This window comes from Geotrypetes seraphini, chromosome 1 (assembly GCF_902459505.1).
Source record: "Geotrypetes seraphini chromosome 1, aGeoSer1.1, whole genome shotgun sequence".
Taxonomy (NCBI): domain Eukaryota; kingdom Metazoa; phylum Chordata; class Amphibia; order Gymnophiona; family Dermophiidae; genus Geotrypetes; species Geotrypetes seraphini.
In genome coordinates, this window is record NC_047084.1 from 414,960,407 (window position 1) to 414,984,214 (window position 23,808).

The 23,808-nt window shown below is 40.1% G+C and overlaps 1 protein-coding gene across 1 annotated transcript in view; it reads left to right on the plus strand.

Annotated features, from left to right (window-relative positions):
* GRIN3A (glutamate ionotropic receptor NMDA type subunit 3A) overlaps window positions 1-23,808 on the plus strand; it is a 358,631-nt gene that overhangs the window by 240,692 nt on the left and 94,131 nt on the right. Inside the window, exon 5 of the mRNA XM_033918694.1 lies at window positions 16,440-16,585. Within this exon, the coding sequence (XP_033774585.1) occupies window positions 16,440-16,585 (146 nt within the window). The remainder of the gene's footprint in view (window positions 1-16,439; window positions 16,586-23,808) is intronic.

Genomic DNA, 23,808 nt, shown 5'->3' on the forward strand with positions numbered 1-23,808 from the left:
AAAACAAATATTATGAATAGAGAGTAGAGATCAGTTCCCCATCTTTTCCTGTCTTGGCAGGTTGATCTGTATCGCCGGGACAGACAGGGAAAAATGCTTAACTTGTCGATAAATTTGTTACCTCATAAGTAACTTTTGTATTTCCCTTGCTTCTTGTACTTCACTGGTTGTCAGTTGTCTCTTTTTATTGCGAACTGCTTAGAATTGTTATGGTATTGCGGTATACAAAAATAAAGTTATTATTATTATAATGTAAACCATTCTGAGCTCCTTTGGGAGAAAATTGAATCCATAAATAAATAAATTAAACTTGTTTAGAATCCAGAATATTTGGGGTGATTTTAGACCCTAGGTTACCCATGGATTCTCAGATTAGTGGTTAAATAAACTTTGTTATATAAAAATTGAAATTAGTTCAGCAAATTATATAGGGACTCTTTTACCGAAGCTTAATGCACACTATATGCTAAGAAATGGTTTTATACCTATGCCCCAGATTATATTTACAGTAATCAAAGTTGCACACAAATCAATTAGTTAACATCAATCAGCACTGACAATTGCTAATTAACAAGCAATTATTGACACTAATCAGAATTTACGCACATATTTTTTAAAGTGTATTCTACAACGTGGTATGCCTAAATACGAGTGCATGAATCTCCAAAGGGGTGTGGCCAGGGGAGAAACATGGATAGGTCATGGGCGTTCCTAAACGTTAGGCACACTGTTAATAGAATATGTCCAGTATGCATAAAAATAGGCACCGGCATTGAGGCCTGGTTTTCATTGGCATAATTGCCTGTGCCAAAGTGATAATTGCACGGACAGGCATTGCGCATGATTCGGTAAGTTATGCCTATCTCCGGAGGCTCTTTATAAAATAGCACTAAGCACCAATTTTTCCAATGCCAATTTGTAAGGCGACATATATAGAATTTACTCGATTTACTTCTTAGGTCCAAGTCACTTGAAGCAATTAGGTGCAAGTTACTAGAAACAATTTAGTATTAGCAATTCAGCTTTAGCAATTCTGTTTTCATCTAAGTTTTATCTTACTAGAAGCAATTGCGTGCTAAGTTTTCATCTGATTCAGCTTTTACCACCATTCTGTCTTACTTGAAGCAATTAGGTGCAAAGTTACTAGAAGCAATTTAGCTGTTAAGTTTTATCTCTGCTTACGTCTTACTAGTGAGACAAAATGAAATAATCACTCATAAATAAATTTCAACAAAAACGGTTTCAATTTTGCTTATGTGTCTTGGTAGCTTTTTGTGCTCAGAATCATGAAGACAATAACTGGGGCATAAGCCTCACTACTGTCCCACCACCCAATCATCGCATCTTAAAGCACCATTTGTAGATAACATGAATATTTAAATTGGATGACTTAAAGTGCCAAAAAAGGCAAAGCTACTTCTTCATCTGTATTCGTTAAACCTAAAGAGTGACTTATCTTGTGGCTTGCGGGTGTCAGGTTCCGACATGACACGTTTCGTATCTGCTTCAGGGAACCCACAAAATAGCGAGAAGTTTTTACTTATGAGCAGTGTAGACTCACTAAAAGAACACTAGTTTAATCAGTAAAGCATAAAGTGAGTCTACACTGCTCATAAGTAAAAACTTCTCGCTATTTTGTGGGTTCCCTGAAGCAAGGATGATAGTAAAGGCGACTGTTATGGTTCATATGGATTACAAATCCAACAAGAAAAGGCACTGGAGATGTCAAATCCAACCGAGTGGTCGAAGATCCTTTATTAGCAGTTTGTATCAAAGTTTAAAAACAAGCAAAATGCCCAAAAAGGTAAAGTCCCTACTAGGATCCGAGTTTCGGCGAAACCATCGCCTTCCTCAGGGGACAATTGTGAATGTGTTGGCGTCTCTTCAACCAAAAGAAGCATGCCTGCTGGTTGGCACTCTCTGCCTTGTCCCTTCTTTTGGTTGAAGAGATGCCGACACGTTCACAATTGTCCCTGAGGAAGGCGATGGTTTCGCTGAAACTTGGATCCTAGTCAGGACTTTGCCTTTTTGGGCGTTTTGCTTGTTTTTAAACTTTGATACAAACTGCTAATAAAGGATCTCTGACCACTCGGTTGGTTTTGACATCTCCAGTGCCTCTTCTTGTTGGATTTGTTTTCCTTCGAGGCTTGGTACCTTTTTTTCCCTTCCCTACACTCATATGGATTACAGTAATATAGTTGTATTGGCTTTATCAGATAGACAAATATGTTGAATACAGTATCTCTCGGATGTGGGTACAAAATTGATATTGGATAGAACTAACCCCCCTCTTTTACAAAACTGTAGCATATTTTTTAGCACCGGCCACAGTGGTAACAGCTCCGATGCTCATAAAATTTCTATGAGTGTCAGAGCTGTTACCGCCATGGCCGGCGCTATAAACCGCGCTATGGTTTTATAAAAATGGGGGGGGGGGTGTAAGCTTGGTAAGGCTACTCCTTTATTAAGTTATAATGGTTCCCAATTAGGATTAGGATTAATTATATTAAAATGTTATATGGCTTACCGGTAGCTCCTGAATATTTAACTCAATTTGCTTCATTATATTCTCCTAAATAATTATTCCACCTTTGAATTTACATATTATATCATTATATAAGGAATTTAGAGCTCCTTTTACAAAGTCATGCTAATGATTCCTGGGTGGCAAATGTGATGACGCCCATAGGAATTAAATGGGCTTCATTGAATTTGCTGTGCGGGAATAGCTAGCATGTTTATGTAAAAGGAACTTTTAGACTGCTTCTTAAATTTGGGTTATTTCATAAATATTTACTGAATTTATAAAAATGGTTGTGCCATAGTGTAATATTCACAATTAATATATGTTAAATAGATTATGTGGAATCCACTTGGAACTTGTTTGGATTATTTAGAATACAATATAAATGTGTCTATGTATCAAATTAAATTGAGATGCATTAACACTAACACCCCCCCCCCACACACACACACACACACCCCCACAGCACCACCACCACCACTTTTACAAAACCATAGCGTGGTTTTTAGCACCAGCCACTTTGGTAACAGCTCTGACACTCATAGAATTCCTATAAGCATTGGAGTTGTTATCACCGCAGCCAGTGCTAAAAATCTCTCTACGGTTTTGTAAAGGGGGGGGTAAAGCAGTTAACAAGTTAAATGCATATGTTAGTTACTATGAGGGAGTCTATAAGACACTGCCCTTTTCCCATAAGAATAATCCTTCACAGTCAGGACCATTTTAAGCCCCATAGTCCAGCCCAAAGAGGAAGTGACATGGGAGGGGTGGAGCCAGGAGGACGGCTGCCAGGAAATATAAAAGGCAGAGCCAGAGATTGGAAAGAAGAAGTGGATCCACAGCAAATGGCTTCACTAGCTAAGTACAGCTACCTTAAACTGACTGAGGTAAACAAAATCTTAATTTAATATTTGTGAGAATTTGACATCAATGGAATAAAGGTCTAAAAATTGCCTCATCACAGAATCTTCCTAAATTTCAAGAAGTAAATTTAAATTCCCAACAATTATATTCTGAAAAACAGAAATGATTTCTTATTATGCTGCTAAATTTTTTTGTTGAACTAGACCCCAAGTTCCCTGGTGGCCAACAAATCTATGTGGCCTATAAAACCCAAAGTTTACTCATGAGAATCATCTAAACATACCATATATTCCAAATGTTGGTCATTTGAGCTGTTTATCAATTTGATTGAAAAATAAATCCCTATCTACCAATCTATCTTCTTTTTTGTCTATGATGATTAATAGCCCTATAACCTGGGGGACAAATATTTAAAATATGAGGCAAGTCAACATCAGGAATCCAAGTTTTAGTAATAAATACGATTCCTAAGAATCGCCTATCAAATTTTTTAAAAGAAGAGTTTTGTTACAAATAGATTGAGCATTAATATCCTTTCCATCACAATGTCTGAACAGCTACTGTGTTCTTGTTAGCTACTAAATTATCTCTCTCTCTCTCCCTCGCTGTAATACATTCCTTCACAGCCGCCTTCTCCAGTTAATAACATTTATGCATTCCTGTTCTCAGACATGGCACAAGGATACGCTTTGGAAGCCCACAACAGTTGAAGGTGTTATTTGTAATTGAAAAAGTACCAAGGGAGAAAATAAATCTGCATTAATATAGCACTAAAGATTCAAGCTCAATGATAACATGTGCTTTGCCCAATTAAAAGAAAGATAAATGGCATTCTGGGAAAAGAAATCCTGAGACAGTTTCAATATTTTAGTCGGACTGACTGTAATCTTTCGTGATAAATGAAATGCTTCAGCTCTCTGCAAAACAAACACCAGAGGTTGGATTGCAGAGCCTCGCTTGAAACTGAGGCATCTACCTTAGATTTATTAGCTAGAAGTCTTAGAAGCAGATCAAGCAAGCTCAGTCCCCTTGGAATGAAGAACACACAGAAAAACACAGAGATGTCTTTTCCTCAGGGGACTGACTATGTTATTAATTAGGGAGAGAAACTCATTGTGTTGTTGTGAGCAAGTCATTCTGCCGTACGATCTTCATGGTTTACTATCTTGACTGATGGCACTGTCTGTTTCTTTCTGAAAGGGACAGTGACTCCCTTTTCATTGTAAAAAAAAAAGCAATCCCTCAACAATGGTCCACTTCATGTATCATGCAGAAAATCAGGGGCCAATACTGAGTGTAATGGCTGGTGCAGAAACCAAACCCCCTCTTTTACAAGTGCATAGCATGGATTTTAGCGCCGGCAGCGGCGATAACTGCTCCGACGCTCATAGGAATTCTATGAGCGTCGGAGTAGTTACCGCCGCTGCCGGCGCTAAATCCTGTGCTATGCATTCATAAAACAGGGGGCTAGTTGGATAAGTTATCTGGTGTCTTTATGCAAACTATCAATCTATCCATATAAGCTGAACTACTAAATAATGTAGTCCTAAACTTAAATAAATTAAGCTATCTCTTTAAAGTTAGGACTGCTGTTTTGTGTGGTACAGTTATCCAGATAGTGGCTGAATGTCACTATTATTACATTACATTACATTACATTAGAGATTTCTATTCCGCCATTACCTTGCGGTTCAAGGCGGATTACAAAAGATATAAAAATGGGGGTTACAAAAGATATAAAAAATGGGGGTTACAATGGAAGAACAATTGCCATTTCTAGAGTTGTAAAGAGTAGATCATTTGTCATTTCTAGAGTTGTTAAGAGTAAGTGTTGTTAAGAGTAAGAGTTGTTAAGAGTAAGTGAGGTTAGGACTGTTTCAGGAATTTCTTGAAGAGTATAGTTTTTATTTCTTTTCTGAAAATCTTGTAGTCTAGGGTGGTTAACAGTAGGTTGGAGATTTGGTTATCTAGTTTTGCGGCTCGAGTGGCTAGGAGGCCATCGTATTGTTTTGTCCGTTTTACTTCCTTGATCAGGGGAGGTGTGAATGGGGAGTGCGTTTTTCTATGTCTGATTGAGGTTGATTGGATGAGGCGATTGTTTAGGTAGGCTGAGCTGTTTCCGTTTAGGGTTTTGAATATCATGCAGTAGAATTTAAATAGTATTCTTTCTTGGATTGGTAGCCAGTGTGAGTTGATATAAGCCTCTGTGATATGATCATGTTTCCTCAATGAGTAGATGAGTCTCAGAGCAGTATTTTGGATTGTTTGTAGTTGCTTGGTCATCGTGGCAGGGCAGGGGAGGTAGAGGATGTTGCAGTAGTCTAGCAATCCTAGGATTAGGGATTGCACTATAAGCTGAAATTGTGTTCTTTCAAAGAATTTCCGGACTTGTCTCAGATTTCTCATTATTGCGAAGGATTTCTGTATGGTTTTAATTATTTGCAGTTGCATAGTACAGCATCTGTCTATTGTCATTTCTAGTAGTTTTATGGTGGTTTGGATTGGATAGTTGATTAAGTTAAGTTCTAAATTGGTTATAGTTGGGACTTTGTCATTTTCGAGGAGGATGAATTTAGTTTTATCTAGGTTGAGTTTCAGTTTGTGTTCTTTCAACCAGGTCGTAACTGTTTCTAGTGTTCGATGTAGTATGTTTGTCATGGTGTTCTTTGGCTGATCATATGGTATGAGGATGGTGATATCATCCACATAACTATAGGTGGTTATGCCTAGATTGTCCAGGTATGCTCCGAGAGAGGCAGTGTATAGGTTGAAGAGAGTAGGGGATAGTGGGGTACACCGCAAGGGTTTGACCAAGGATCTGATTTTTCTTTGTTTGATTTTACTCTGTAGGTTCTGTATTTTAGGAAGCCTTCAAACCAAGAATATACTTTATCTGAGATACCTATTGCATCCAAAATTTGAAGAAGGATGTTATGATCAACTAGGTCAATTGCTGCAGTCAGGTCCAGTTGTATGAAAAGCATTTTTTTTCCTGTGCTAAGATGTCTGGCTGTGTCCATAAGGGAGCCTAGTAGTGTCTCTGTACTGAAGTTGGTTCTGAATCTAGAATGCATGGGGTGGAGTAAGTTATGGTCATCTAGATAGTTTGTGAGGAGTTTGGCTACTAGGCCTTCTGTAATTTTGACATATAGCGGTATTGAGGCAATGGGTCTGAAGTTGGATGGTTGGTCCGTTGGTCCTTTTGGGTCTTTTTGAATTGGGGTAATGATGATTTCGCTGAGGTCAGTAGGGAAAATGCCATATGTGAGTGTAGTTTGTATCCATTGCAGAAGTAGAGTATGGAATTTTACACTGGAGGTGGTAAGGAGATATGATGGCAGTGGTTGAGGTCACAGGAAGCGTGGCTGTATTTTTTGTACAGTTATTGAGTTCGGACCATTGTATGTTGGGGAATTGAGACCATGTTCTATCTGCTGCAGTAGATTCTTTTTCTGTGGGGTGAATTGTGATTTCATTTAGGTGGGATGGGGTAAAATTGAGGGTGGCTCTGGCGTTAGTAATTTTGTTCTTGAAATGATCTGCTAAGAGGGTAGCTGAGAGGGGTGTGGTGTTGTTAGTGGTCGTGTAGGGTTTGGTATCAGTTAGGTCTTTTAATATTTGGAATAGTTTTTTGGTATCTTGGGTTTCTGTGCCTATAAGATTTGTGTAGTGAGTTTTCCTCTTGTCTTTTAGTAGAAGTTTATATTGTTTGTTAATTTTTTTCCAGGCGGTTTTCATTTGATCTAGGTTTGTTTTTCTCCATTTTCTTTCTAATCATCTGCATTGTCTTTTAAGTTGGAGCAGATCATTGTCAAACCATTGGTCTGATCTTCTACTGATTCTAGTTTTGGTTTGTAGTGGGGCTAGTTCGTCCAGGATGTTGGTGGCTAGATTATTCCAGTGAGAGATGAAGTCTTTTGGGTCGCAGTCCTGGAGTGTTTCATCTATTTTTGTCCAGAATACGGTTGGCTCGATATGTTTGCGTGAGGTGTATGTTATTTTTTTGGATTTAGATGTGGTTTTGTTCTTGGTCCAGTTGATGTTGAAATTGTAAGTGTAATGGTCATACCAGAGGGATGGGGACCAGGTTCCATTGAGTGTTTGAATTATTGGGGTGGTTGGTTGATGGGTCATGAAAGCTGCAATGTCAAGTTGATGTCCTTTTTCATGAGTGGTTTGTGGGTTTAGGATTTGGAAGGATAAGGCATTGAGAAATGCTAGACAGTGTTTTGCTTGTGTGGATGTTTGGTCTTCTAGGTGAAAGTTTAGATCTCCTAGGATAAGGTTATATTCTGCTGTTAAAGAGTTTTGGTAAATGAAGTTTTCAAATTCAGGTCTCACTGTGGTCCAGTTCCCCAGTGTTATGTAACAGAGCATGCAGTTTAGTGAGTGTTTTAGTGTGGAGCTTGTGAGATGACAGGCAAGGAAGTCCATTTGTGTGGTGGATGTTTTTTCTTGTATATTTAGGGTTAGGGAGTCCTTGAATATTATTGCTAGTCCTCCTCCTCTTTTTTTCTCTCTGCAGGTCACTGTTATTTTGTACCCCTGCGGGCATACCTCTGTTATTCTAGGGTCTGCGTTTGAGGTTAACCAGGTTTCTGTGAGGAAAAGGCAATCTAGGTTTTCGGTTTTTATCCAATTTTTTATATGTTCTGTTTTAGATCCTAAGGCTCTGATGTTTATGTAGGCACAGGTTAGGGTAGTGATATCTGTTTGATTATTGTGGGTCGTTTCAGGGTAGATTAATGTTTTAGGAGGAGGTTGAGGTTTGGTCTTGGGAAGTGTTGTTCTTCTTCTCTAGGTTATGGTGATGGGATGTTGGGTGCTGGTCTGGTGGTTCAAGTTTCTTGTTATAAGGGTTCTCCTGTTGTGGAGTTGGAAATTGGTTGCAAAGGAGCTTGTGGGTGTGGTGGATAAGTTGTTTGCTACTACTTTCCAGCTGGTAATGGGGAGGATTATTAGTAGGGTGGCTTGAGTATATGTTTGTGCATTATTTTTGGTCCTTCCCCCACCCCCCCAAAAAAACCAACAAAAACATTGTTTGCCCCTTTTCAACATGTGTAGGTACATTTTACTTGTATATTGACATAGGCAGACAATATTTCTCCATTCTCTGGCAACAAACTTTTTCAAAGCAAAACACATATGAAGCAAGCACTTAGGCCCTAATTCTGTAACCGGCGCCAAATGTTAGGCACCTATTTCAGAGGCACCCAACTAGATAGGCGCCTATCTAAATTTATTAAGAAGCTCAATTAAGCTTTTTAATCGTCAATAATTGAAACTTAGGCTCCCATCAAGAAAGAACGATTCTGCAATAAGGCGCCTCTAAAAATTTAGGTGGCCTTAAAAAAAAACAAAAAACAGGCGCTATGCACATTAGGCGTGGGCGTGGGTACGTGTTGGGCGCCTTGTTGTAGAATCTCTGCTCTTAATCGTGCTTAAGAGCTCACATAGGCGCCTAACTTTTAGTTGTGCCTAGAGCTGGCCTATTTCTTGGGCACCTCCACGCGATTCATTAAACAGCACCCAATTTTACTTGAATCGCGCTGAACAGTGCCAAATTAGGCGCCTAACTTTTGGGCGCTTCTTATAGAATTTGCCCTTTAATGTTAAACAGTGAATGCATAAGTTCTCTTGAATACAGACCAGAATTTGTAATATTGCGGAATATCAGAGAGAAAGAAGACAAAACCGTTTGAAACTTAGGGCTCCTTTTACGAAGGTGTGCTAGCGTTTTTTAGCGCATGCACCGTATTAGCACGCGCTAGGCAAAAAACTACCGCCTGCCACCAGCTGCAGAGTTAGGAGAGTTCTGGCTGCTGGACTGGAAGGAGAGGTCTTCAGCTGCCGGGGCTTTGGGATTCCCACCAGATTGAGTATTTATATGTTGCATTTGGGCAGGAAGGCAGGGACGAAGGCTGGGAAAAAAATATGGTGCCTGCCACCCACCTTGAGCTTAGGGCCACTGCCCCCTCCCTCCACCACATCAGTTGTCTGGTAAGCCACTGAACACAGTACAAAGATCTGTGATACACATTTTCCAAATCTAATATATTCCAATTAATAAATTGAAAAAAAAACAACATTTTATTCTACCGTTGCCCTCTTGACATTTTATTTTGCCATCATGTTGGTCCCATTTTGTCTCTTCTTTCCTTTGTCTTCTGATAATTCCCTTTTTAGTGACTGATGTCCATTTGTCTTTTCTCCTTTCTCCTGTCTTCATTCCCTGTCTACATCGATCTCTGATATACTGATATTTCCTTTTTAGCTGTTCCCTCCCTTTTTTTTATTTCCTGCCTCTCCTTCCACTCAAATGTCTTTTTACTTTACATCCAACTTTACATCTCCCTTTCTCATGCTCCAGCTTTCCTATTTCCCATCATATTTCTTTCCCAGCCTCTTATTTCCTTCTACCTTTCAACTTCCTATCCTCCTCTCTACGTCTCATTACTACATTTCTAACTTAATACTTACTATCCTCCTCTCATTCATCTCCTTTCCCCCAGACTGTCTTGGTTTATGCTTAGTTTGATATGCCGTACCCAGTTCTGCTAATGGATTGATCTTAACTTTGGTTGCTAGCGCTCCATTCACCCTTTCAGTATGGGAAGAAAAGGTTATTGGATGAAGATTCATTAAAATATTTAAAATTTTGAAAAAAATTAAAAAATTTAATTTATTTAAATAATAAACAAAACAATTTTCAAAATAAGTAATAAATTCAAATGGAGGTTTTTGACCAGTGATAGTACCCTTAAACCCCTAATTGGTATCTTTCTATTGACTGGTCACCTGGGATTCTTTGAGGACTTTTCCCCTCCATTTGGATGTTATCATACATCATAAGCTTTTTTTTGCCATTATACTATGCTGTCTTAAAATTTTACAACAATCAAAACTAGTGGCTAGAATATGTCAGTTTTTGGAATGTACAACTACCAGTGCTGTGTTAGACGTGGTTTGGGGCTAGGGCAGAAGTTCGGCAGGGGACCCTAATGTCCACTGTTAGGTTCAGGCTGGCATGAGTCCCTCTCTGAGGTGAATCTCTTTCATTTGAAAGGAAGCACCAGAATGAGAAGGCATAGAATAAAGTTAAAAGGTGATAGACTCAGGAGTAATCTAAGGAAATACTTTATTTTACAGAAAGGGTGGTAGATAAGTGGAATAGTCTACCACTAGAGGTGATGGAGGAAAAGACTATCTGAATTCAAAAAAGCGTGAGATCTCTTAGGGAGAGGAGGAGATAGTGAATGCTGCAGATGGGCAGATTGGGTGGGCCATTTGGCCTTTATCTGCCATCATGTTTCTATATTTCTATAAATATAATGCTCTATGACCTCACAATGCATGTGTAAAGAGCCTTAGCCTATAGGGAGAGGAAGAGATAGTGGATGCTGTGGATGGGCAGATTGGATGGGCCATTTGGCCTTTATCTGCCATTATGTTTCTGTTTATATAAATATAATGCTCTATGACCTCACAATGCAGGTGTAAAGAACCTTAGCCTTTAGGGAGAGAAAGAGATAGTGGATGCTGCGGATGGGCAGACTGGATGGGCCATTTGACCTTTATTTGTTATCATGTTTCAATGAGTCTAATGGGTATAATTAATTGCTGGTAACTGTACAGCCTCTGAGTTAACTGTTGAGGGTGTACCCTACAGTTAATATAAAGACAATGCATTTACCACATACTAATTAGATTCTAGTAATACAAATGTGCATAGTGTCACCTCCTGAGGTAGCATTTATAGTTTTGTTAGGTGTCTCATTAACACCTAATGCACAGTAAAAGTATGCATTGCCTAAATGGTACACTCCTCACTGCTTCCTCACATGTTCTCCCTCCCATTCCATATTAAGCAGTTAACAAAGGACTTTTAACACCCCCCCCCCACCACCACCACCACACACACACACACACACACACACAACACACCTTTTTACAAAACCACACAAGGGGTTATTAGTGCTGGCCAGCAAGCTGAATGCTCTGCACTGCTCCGACAGTCATAGAGTTCCTATGAGTGTTGGAGGAGCACAGAGTATTCAGCGCACCGGCCGGCGCTAAAAACCTCTTTTGCAGTTTTGTAAAAGGGAGTGTGTGTGTGTGGGGGGGGGGGGGGTAGTATACAAGCTACCATGTTGTTAGTGCAAACCACATGTCAAGATCCAGATTCAGACTGGATATTTTAGATTTGTTGTTGTTTGGTGCCATCGACTCGGGGTCAAGTTCTAGCAACTTGATGAATTGTGGATCTAAAAAAAAAAATTGGTTTTGTGCTATTCCGGAAAGGTCCTCCAGCGTCTTCCCCATGGTTGTTTTCAATGTGTCCAGCCATCTGATTGCAGATCGCCCTCTTTACCTGGTTCCTTCGATCTTCCCAAACATGATGTCCATCTCTCTCCTCTGATGGCATGACCAAAATAAGATAGTCGTATTTTAGATTTACTAACCATAATAGCCTCCACAATGATTTATTTTTAAATCTCCTTACTTGTGGATCAGAATATGTGTAGCAACTTTATGCATTTCTCCATGTTTCCACATTAGGGAGGTAATTCTCTAAGGGGCACCTAGATTTAAACGCCAGGATAGTACCCATTTGAAGTTTATTCTATGAAGAAAAAGAGGTACCTCATTTTCTTCATAGAATTCTAGTGTGAGACACCTTAGATTCACCTACTGTGCAGGTATGGACATTTATACCAGCCTGCAGAGCTGGTGTAAATGATTGTGCCTAGATTGCAAATGAGTGTGAATAGATTATACAATTCTCTAATGTATGCATGAAACTATGCACTCCACTCATGCTCTGTCCAGACTTTGCTCATGTTAATGCCTACCTGCAAATTACATACCATTACATCTTAGCATGAAGTTACAGTATATTACTGGAAAACGGTTGCTTTATATGTCTCAGTGACTAGAATACTGGTATTTACTTGCATTCATCCCACCTAAAACTAGGCAGTTCCCTATAGAAACTAGTAGCCAGTATCAAAACCTTTTATCGGTTTTGAATAACTGTAATCATACAATATACTGGTAAAAAGTCATGGCCAATAGGAAAGGTCTATATAGTAATAATTAAAAAAAAATTGGATACCATTCTGTGTTTGCAAAACCAATTTATCTATACAGAACAAGAAGGGTAAAAATAAAGAGCATGGCTCATGAAATTCTTTTCAACTCCCTCTCCATGTAAATGCATGTGTCCGTGTAAGAAGGGGAAGTTTGTGTGCATCTGTGCATGTGTGTTTCTCTAAATGGGATATCTTTTTCAGTGTTCAGTGTGTCTGATCAGGAGAGATGAGAGAGGAAGGCAGTAAATGGTATGGAGAAACTGGAATACGAGGATCGACTTAAGAGACTGGGATTGTTCTCCCTTGAGAAAAGGAGACTGCGAGGGGATATGATCGAGACCTTCAAAATACTGAAAGGAATCGACAAAATAGAGCAGAAAAAATTATTTACATTGTCCAATTTGACACGGACAAGAGGGCACGGAATGAAGCTAAGGGGGGACAAGTTCAGGACAAATATCAGGAAGTTCTGTTTCACGCAGAGTGGTTGACACCTGGAATGCTCTCCCAGAGGAGGTTATTGCGGAATCGACCATCCTAGGATTCAAAAGCAAATTAGATGCACATCTCCATACGAGAGGCATAAAAGGCTATGGGCACTTGGGATCGCTAAAGCAGCAGAGAGATGACCCATCTCGCCTACAGCGATCCACCCCTCCCCCGATCCGATCGGGCCAGGAGAGAGCCCAAGCCCTCCTGACCCTGCCGACAACGATCGGGGCAAGAGGGAGCCCAAGACCTCTTGCTCAGGCAAGCTGCAACACCCCCCCCCCCCCCGCCGACATTGGGCCAGGAGGGAGCCCAAGCCCTCCTGGTCACGTTATCCCCCCCTACAAGATCAGGCAGGAGGGAGCCCAACCCCTCCTGCCCAGGTGACTATCCTATCCCACACCCCCACTAAGATCTGGGCATGAGGGATCCCAGGCCCTCCTGCCCCAATGCAACCCCCCATGACCGCCCCCCCCCGAACTCCCGATCAGCCCGCTGAAAACCTCCCCCCACCTGCTGACCCGCGAGACCCCCTGCCGACCTCACGACCCCCCCACCCCCCTGTACCTGAAAATCATTGGCCAGACAGAGGGGTGCCAAGCCCGTCCGTCTGACAGGCCAGCCATCCCTTAAATGGCTGGTCTTAGGGCCTGATTGGCCCAGGCGGCTCAAACCCCGCCCACAGATGGGGCCTGAGGCGCCTGGGCCAACCGGAATAGGCCCAGTAGCCTTAGGCTCCTCTGCCTAAAAGACAATGTGGTAAATGGCTCCTCCGCGTTTTGGGCATTTGGGACTTAGGCTTTTTTTAGGTTGATTATATAGTGTAAGTTTAGACTTAATGGTGTTCTGGGCGTTTAAACAGCTGAACGTAGAGGCAGGCCAATATAAAAAAAACCTCCTTTTGGACGTTTTTTTTAATACAATGGACATTTTCCCTGCTTATACTTCAACGCTTAGGGCCTTAAGCCAAAAGGGGACTTAGACTTTTTTTTATTATTATGTCCCTCCACCTGTCCTGAAGGCTCACAATCTAGCTAAAGTACCTGATTAAAATAAAAATATGTAATACATTTCCAAGATAAAAAAATCAAAGAAATAGAAAATAGAAATAATGAAAGAAGATAAAAAATAAAATAAAACATATTTAAGAGATAGAAAAGTCTCTGAGGCTGCATACTACACTACCAGTGATCACCTTAGGGTAAATCTCGAGGGTGATAGGGGGCCTGGGGAGCATGTCCAGGGAGGGATTCCTTTATAAGTTGTGGGTGGGGCTTGCAGTCAGAGAGGGGTTAGGGAAGCAAATGAGAGGAACTGAAAGACATGGGGACCACACTGAGGGGTTGGGAAAGCACATCAGGGGAATCAGGAGAGTGATGGAATTAGAACTGTGCAGGACCACCACTTCCCTCCCTCAATGACATTGGACAAGGCATATGCTGCAGTAGTGCCCATTTGTTAACTGGCAGATGTATGACACCCCCCTACATTTACCACACAGGCTTTGTAGCTACCGCACGTTAGTTTCTACTGTTAATGGGCGATAAGTGCAAAACTTAAATACACTTTAGTAATACAATCCCCTTTATGTATTTTTAATTGTTTTACCATCATGTCAGTTTACATCCCATTCTGTTACATTTTTGAAAAATTATTTTGCCCAAGACAGATGGACAGAGAATCAGACAGACATTATCAACCCCTTCTATGTAATTCTTTCCAACTTCTGTTGAGTTAGAAAGAATAATAAAATGCTATGAGAGAAATTAGAAATGTATGTGAGAGGTGAAAAAAATAACTTTGTGGACCAGAAATTCAGAGTCTTCTAGGTTCATAGCTTAAATCTGGACCAGTTCAGAAGAGATAAGAAGACACTACACTCTGAAGATAATACACTGGCCTATGTCACTCAATGGGAGGTATCCACACAATTGCTAAAACATTATTGCCTCACTTGAAACTAATTGGGACTCTGATTCGTAGCCTCAGAAAAGATGTCTAGTGGGTGAATAAATATAGGGACTGAATCATCCTCTCATGTTTAGATGTGTGATTCCAGAACACTGTTGAAGCACATTGATGGAATACAGTGAAAAAGCTTTCTCTGTGCCTGTTTTGGTATAAGTGGAGAATTTTGGTTTTCAGTGCCTCAGACATTTTTAATAAGCAATGTGAGCATTTTCCATAGGACATCTAAGCCTGACTTTGGACGTTTCCCACAAGACATCCAAAGTTAGAGACGGAGAAATGGCCAGGTTCAAAACCACTAGATGTCCTTGGTTTTTTGTTTTTTTTTTTTAATTGCCTATTTAGATGTCTTGGCCAACAAGACATCCAACTGTAGGACGCCTAACTTTATTTGCCATTATTGACCACAGAAACACAACCAAATACAAAATGTCCAAATCCAGATCATTTGGCTGTGGCAGGGGCCAGCATTGTAATGGACTGACCATACAGACATACTAACAGAGTAGTGGGACACCGTAGAAGGCACTACTGTGAACTTTACATAAAGGGTGCCAGATGCACATCTCACCAGAACCCCTTATAATTTATAGTGAGCCTTCCAAAACCTACTCTACCCACCAGGCTCCTATATGGCTGTATAGTAAGATTTTGGTGGCCTCACAGTTTCCACTATAAATATATTGGTTAGAGTGGCTTATGGGCCTGGGTCCTCCTCTCTATGGCTCAATAGCCCACTGTCCAGGCTACTTAAGACACCTGTGTGATGTTCTACTAGGATTCCCAATACCAGATGCTGCTGTTCTAGAGATAGGTATGTACTCTTTCATTCAGATTTATTTTTGGTGGGGGGAGAGGGGTTCAGTGACCACTAAGGGAGTGTAAGGGTTTGTTACTTAATTCCTCCAGTAGTCATCTGGTCAGTTGGGGTACCTTTTTGTCACTTAGATGCTTTTAAAACAGGTCTAGCCTCAGACATCTAAGTTCTGTCCAGATTGTCTTGGGAAATATTTGATTATCGCTGCAAGATGTCCAAGTCTAAGCATACCCAAAGCCTACCCAGAACACACCTACAATACCCTCTCCCCCTCCCCCTTTTATTCTTGGACGCAGCAGGTAGAATGCCTTGCAAGATGTACAGAAAAACGGTTTTGAAAATCAGCACTAGGCCATCCTTACAATTAGGACGACCAAGTGCCAATATATGTCATTTTTGGGATGTCATAGTTTTTGGATAAAAATGTAAATCACTGAAGACAATGAAATCTTATCAAAGTAACCTGAGCATGTCGTCAAGGTTGCATGCATATTACAATCTTTTATTTCAACTTTAAAAAGAAAAAGTGTACTCGGTAATAATTTTAAGCAAGAGCTATTCATGGTAAGAAATATTCAGCCATAACTGATATAAAACTAAAGAATGTATGAGCCATATATAGATATAAAGCCTTAAATTGTTGAAGATAATTGATGGAAATTATTATGTAGCCTTTCTTTTTTAGCTCCACCATCCTTCACAAGGTTTCCGGTTTGGCACTGTTCGGGAAAGCAGTGCTGAGGATTATGTGAAGAAAAGCTTCCCAGAAATGCATGAGTACATGAGAAGATACAACGCACCTGCAACAGCAGATGGCGTAGCATTGCTGAAGTGAGTTGGCAATCTCTACTTTGATATAAAAGATTGCATGTATGCAGTTTTGGGGAATTATTTACCAGGTAAAAGAGAAACAGAAGATCAACACAGAGGTACAGCTTAGAAAACATCCCTTTTTTAGGTAGGGTTCATATACTGTGCTCTGTAATAGCACCCCGTTCCCGCCCTGTCATTGGTGCATCCAGAATGGCAGTGCAGGTCCTTAAGAGTAATATTATAATAATATCTCTCGTCACTGCCATTTTGGAAGCGGCCTGTCAGGCCAGACAAAGTGAGGTTTGATCCTTCCCCCTATTAGCTACCAAGGAACCATGGTAGGTGCCTGGGATAAGGATGGGTGGAGGTGGGTCTCTAGGGCATTTGGGATGCCCAGATTTTTAAAGAAACCTATGGTACTTTGTGTGTCTAAGTGCTTTGAAAATTAGCCCCATAGCATTAAGGGCTCCTTTTACTAAGGTGCGCTAGTGTTTTTAGCGCACTCAGGATATTACCGTGCGCTACGTGGCTAGGACTAACGCCAGCTCAATGCTGGCGTTAGCGTCTAGCACGCGGGGCAATGTATCACATGCTACTCCGCGCGTTAATGCCCTAACGCAGCTTTGCAAAAGGAGCCCTATGTTTCTGAATGAATGCTTTTATCCTGTCCTATACTCATATCTTTTCTTTTAAATGTTAATTATATTGTGCACAAACAAAAACTGAGAGCCAAATCAAAATCAAAAAACTAACGAGGAGTAAGAAGACTGGCTGCCCTTTTGGGCGTGTTATTTTCTTTTGGGATTGTTTCAGAACACTCTTTTTGAACTTTTCTAACATTCCTTTCGAGTTTTGCTCCGCACTTTGACAGTGTTGAACTTATATTATATTGACACGGATTTTGCACTACTACTGCACTTGTACCAGCACTTTAGTGTGCTTCTATTGCTGACTTTGGACCTGTTTCACCTGATTTACTTCATTGTCGGACGACCCAGGATTTTCATCTGCCTTTTGATTATCTCATGACTGCTTTTCAAGTTGGAGCCTGAACGTCTTCAAGCTAAGTGACTCTTTGAACTCGCATTTTAGTGAACTCTCTTTGGTTGTCCTGATATTTATTTGATATGTCTTACTCGTTATGTGTTTGTCTGTTTATATGTGTTTATAGTCTTATGTGTTTTTAACCTTGCTGAAATGTTGATAATATGAATAAGATTAATAAAATATGTATATATTCTTTATGAAGTAGTTTGTTTAGTACTGCACTAATATTGTATTGCTTTTGATTGAGTATATATCTGTGCAGGGGATTCTTTTTTTTTTTTTAGCTATTTTGAATTATATTGTGCACTACATATATTCTTATTTTGGAATACTCGGTATAGCAAGTCTTAATAAACATAAACCCGTACTTGTATCAAAGAAAAACAGATGGAAAGTTTCCACAATGATAAATCAAACAAGAAAGCGGTAGTGATCTTTTCTTTATAGAATAGGCTTCAAATAGACACCCACTAGCCCTCTTATCTTAGACATTCTGTTATTGAATTAGCCTCTTTATGCTTCCTCTTGAGCTGTGGCGTAGGAAAGGAAGGAAGCACCCAGGGCGGTGTCACCCAGCATCGCTACACCCCCTGCACTCTTCCTCACCACACACCCCCCAGTACCTTTTCAAATATTCACCAGCAGCATCAGCTACCCGCTGCTCATTTCAGCCTCAGCACTCTCTCTGATATCACTTTGTGGTCCCTTGATCAGGAAGTGACATCAGAAGGAGAACTGAGACCAGAGCAGGCAGCAGGTAAAGGTTTTAAGAGATGAGTGGCCTCAGAAGAGAAGAAGTGTCAATGCCCCTACCAAGATGGAAGGTCAATACGCCTTCTCATCCCCCCTCACTATGTCACTGCTCTTGAGGCACAATGTCAGCCTACGGTAAATGCCAGCACAAAGAAAGGGAACAACAAATACACAAAATGCCAATTACACCATAAAAAAAAGTGTACAAGCCCGCAGAACTGGGACTAAATGTTCTTCTTTTGACAAAGATCTGACATTGTCAGCGTTTTGGCCTGTGTCCTGCATCAGGGGTCTCTTTTATAAAGAAGATTTAGACTGGCTCTAAATAAAAGAAGTGCAATGAAATGTTCCCCCAGGCGAAAGAAAGCACAGCAGAAAATAAATTAAAGCTAAAAAGAAAACTGCCTTCCAGGAGCAACAGAAGTATTTCTGATGGAGCAAGATAAAATGTAGAGAATGACACGGGGGAAAAAATCTGTCCCCGTCACCACCCTGTCCCCGGCTCACCGTCCCCTTCACCGCCCCATCACCGCCATTCCCTTCACCGCTCCGTCACCATCACCGCCATCCCCTTCACCGCCCCGTCACCGTCACTGCCATCCCATTCACCGCCCCGTCACCGTCCCCGCAGCATCCATATAAGCCTCAGTACTGCGAAACACCATGAAGACAGACGAGAGTCCTGCCACTACTACTACTGCACTGAGAATCTGTTTCAGTGCCTCTGCCCTGTAGCAAAAACAGAACATAAAATAAATCAATTTGTCCTCCTTTGCAATGACGTGTCCCCCATGTTCACCTATAGCTCGAATCAGGTCAATTGTGCACACTAAAAATGCCCACCTGAGCACATAATCATGCAGATGCTGCAGTACAATGAGCAACAGGAGGATCTGGAACGTGAGCGCAGGCAGGCAGTGATACAAAAACAGCAGACACCCAACCGATAGCAGCGTTCCGCCATCTCCTTCCCTCCACCTCACCTTAGATGTAGAGTATGCCGGCTTTCTTTTTCGCCCAGCTGCACGCATTCAAAAAGCCGCACACGCGCGGCTGTTCATTTGTTCAATATTCTCCTCTGACGCAACTGGAAACAGGAAGTTACAGGAGAGGAGAAGATTGATCAACTCGAGCAGCCGCGCATGCGGCTGGGCGAAAAAGAAAGCCGGCATATTCTACATCAGTGTTTTTTAACCTTTTTACACCCGTGGACCGGCAGAAATAAAATAATTATTTTGTGGACCGGCAAACTACTAGGACTAAAATTTAAAAACCCCGTTTCCACCCTATCTCCGCGAGCTCGGTCACCTCAGTAACTATAGAAAAATATACAAATATAGTGCAAAATATAGACAGCAGATATAAATTCTCAAAACTGATACGTTTTGGTCATTAAATTGAAAATAAAATCATTTTTCCTACCTTTGCTGTCTGGTGATTGATTACACCTGCTTCTAGCAAGCATAAGTATGGTGCCCAAAAGATGCCGTTGAGATATGAACCTCTCATTTCCTTACCTTCGTCAATATTCCCCCTCTTTTACCCAGGGGATGGGTAGGATGGCACCCTCCACAAAAAGGCATAGAAGAAACTTTTACCACTTTCTCTATCTATCCCTATCCTGTCAATTATTGTAGTTCCTCCGGCTTTTACATCTCAATTATGCTTGTCTGGACAGAATAGTGCCGTGAATTGCGGCGAGGCTGCAGGTGTGCCATGAGTTGACGGCACCAGCTAACTGCCTACCGAACATGCCTCTCACGGAGAAAAGCATGACCTGTAGACAGTCGGCGCTGGTGCCTTTCCTCCTCCTTGCCACTTCTCCTCCTCTCTGCGCCTTCTGTTTAGCACCCCTCCACTGGTGGCTCAGGGCCTTTGCGCATGCGCAGATATCGGTGTGATGTCACTACGTCGACGTCCACACACTTCTGGGTGCCCTCCAGCCGCAGCCTGCTTTGTAGCAAGCTGCGGCTCCGGATAGTTTGTGAGACACTGGAATACTGCTTGACCTTCACTTAATTAAATATACGCATACCTGTAAAAGTGTCACTATTCTGTATATTTATACATGCAAGTGGCACATAAGCACCCACCTATAGAATTGCTCTTTAATTACATAATGCAGTTTAGTAAAAGGGCCCCAATGTTGTAAAAAGCTGTTATTTGGCTCATGTTATTTGGCAAATAATGTGCCTTATTTGACCATAATAAAGGTTAATGCTGGATTTTTTTTTCTCAGAGCTTGAGTAAATAATGTTGGTGGTCTATAACACAGTTCAGGAAATAGGGGTCAAGTCTGTACCCTCCGTCTGACATTATTTAGTAGTATATATAAGAAATTTGTCAAGGACATGATGTGTAGAAATTGGAAAAAGGATGCTTTAAGCTCCAATCATTGCCTAACATAATAAATCAAGCAAATTGTACCACAGAGGGATAAAGAGCACCTGCGAAAGCCAGGGGCAAACCATATGAAATGCTACTTTTCATCTTGGGCTGCTCAGTGGAAACATCCCTTTGAATTCTCTGACCAGCTATATTGAAATAAATTTTTGTTGTACATTATATAAGGTAATGGGTGTAAAAAGTGGGTTTATTTGATCTTGAGAACCAAAAATTAGGGGTTGTATAAAGAAAAATAATTTATTTTTCTTTTTAGTTTTCATTTTGTTTCATTTAGCACCTAATAAATTATTTTTGCACACATTTTTATCTAACATCAAAATCGTTTAGCATATGCAAAAATGTTTACAAACACTCTGGGGGCGATTCTCAAAACATATTGTGCCTTTACAGAAGGTAACAGAAATGTGTGGGCAATGGAATCCTTTACATCTTTCATGGTGGGGAAGAGTCCAAACTATTAAGATGATGATTTTGCCTGTGGTTTGTTATCAGATGGGTATGTTGCCGGTTTATTTTCAAGGGTCCTTTTATAAAAAATTAAATAGCATTCTTATAAAATTTATTTGGCTGGGTAAAACTCCTAGAGTTGCTTTGGTATCTTTACAAAGGCCAATTTCAGAGGGAGGGGTAAATTTTCCCAATTTTTATAGGTATCATCAAGCCTATATATTGTGCCAGGGTATGTATTGGGTCCTCCCACAGCTCATGGAAAAACTCCCAGATTGGTTGTGGTTAGAATGGCAACATTAATCTTGAAGCAGACGAGAGCTAAATATATTTTTAAAACATTTTTTAAAATCATTATTTGCTAATTATACTTGACACACAGCCATTGTTACAACTCTCTATCAAACAATAATGTTAATACAAATGCACTGTTTTACTCATTTCAAGAGTTCTGTGCTGTACCTATTTTAAGGTGAACATGTTTCTTTTTCTTTTTTTAATACACCTTAACAGTTATTTATTACAAAAGTATCATTGCTCTAGGGAGTGGTACAGTATGCTTATTGTTTGAAAAATTGTAAGAAAATGGTCAAAAAGCTTATAAACTTATTACATTGTGGATGCTTCAAAGTCTAATGCACTTTGAAATGACATGAAATTAAAATGTGGGCTTTATGATTTTGATGACAAAGATTTAATTAAAAGCTGTTTTCTTGAAAGCTCAAAAAAAAAAAAAAAAAAAAAAAGAATGGCAACTCATTTCTCCATTGCGCCTTTGCCATGTGCTCAGTATCAAAATGCCTAGTTACGGTAAAGATAATAGAATATTAGCTGATACATGGAAAACATTGCGTTATGTAAGTAATTTAACAACTATTCCAATTTACAAATCTACAAATCAATCTATATGGCTGAACTCCAAGATTCAAATAGGCGGAGAAAGGATCGTCTGGAAGCATTGGATGATTGCAGGTATACGTTTATTAAATGATGTTATCTCTAATGATAAACTGCTTGAGTTTTCACAATTGCAATACAAATATGGCCTTAATAAATCAGAAAGTTTTAGATGGTTGCAATTGAAGCAGACCATTCAGGCTGGGTTCCCTGAATGGAAAAATCTTAGCGAGCAATATGGAGTTCTTATGCTTTCAGGTGGACTTCCTGGGTCATCAGGCTGCCCAATGGTATAAATTATTAACTGGACTTATTAAAAAGAAACCAAACACTGGTCTGAGAGACATTTGGGGCATAGAGATTAAACATCAAATTTCTGTGTCTAAATGGACACAAATTTGGACTTGGAGGTTGAGATGTACAATGTCAGCATCTATGAGACAAACATGTTTTTTTTCTTTTACATAGAGCGTTATTGGACCCCTGTTCGGTTACAAAAATTGGATAGCTCTTAGTCTAATAGATGTTGGCATTGTCATCTCAAAGCAGGGACTTTAGAGCATTTATTGTTCTATTGTCCATTTATTATGACCTTTTGGAAATCAATTTGGGACCAAATTAATTGTTTATTAGACAATCCAGTGGCATTGTCATATGAAACTGTGTTGTTTGGTATGGCAATGAGAGCAAAAAGTCAAATTTCTTCAAATAAAACAAATTATTACTTATAATGACCGGGGTTGCCATTCAACAAATTACGTACAATTGGAAAAACTGGAGTAGACTAAACTATAATTTTTGGTGGAATTCCCTATGTCATATATATAAAATGGAAAGATATATTGCAATACAGCGAGGGTTTTTTAGAAAATTTCAAGATGTGTGGGAGCCATTAACAAAATATTGCAATGATTAAATGATTCTTTTCTCTTGATTTACAGGTTCAATTATGAGGTAGGAGGGGGATAATTTTATTATTTTATTAATGTATATTGTTCATTGTATTTGATTATATAATGGGGAGGGTGGGGGTTAATAGCATTTTATGTGTATTCTTGATGACTCTTAAGTGATATATTTATGATCTATTTGTTATATTATATTGGTGCACTTATTGTATGTTTAAAAATGAATAAGGAATTTTTTTTAAAAACCAAAAACATATTGTGCCCTTAACGATGTTCGCTAAACCTGTTCCAGCTGGTTTAGTGTGCATGTATTTTAGTGGCCATTATCAAAATGGCTCACCGCAGTCTCTTCCGAGCTTTCTAGCAGTCTCTGACTCTGCCATGCAAATGTACTACAACGAGGCCATTAATATTAAAATGAGCACTCCAGGCGATTCTCTGTCATCACCAGGTGATTCCCCAACCTCGTTGTAGTATATTTGCGGGCAAATTTTCCAGCTGGGTCTGACCTGTTATAGCCTTATTTTCCTATCAGTGCCTGAGTGCTGATTGGCTCATGCACTGACCAGAAAGTAACGGTTGACAGCTCAGGCGTTTTTATTTGGACTTACCTAAAGCATTTTTTGATTAGCTTTCAAAGGAAGCCATTCTTCATCAGATCAGAAATAAGCAAATGTTGACAGATATCAGTATATATAAGTGAAACATAAAAGTATACCAATTATAGTCTTAGGAAGAGGGAGGGGGTTGAGCAAAGTGAGAAACAAGGAAGTCTGGGTGGGT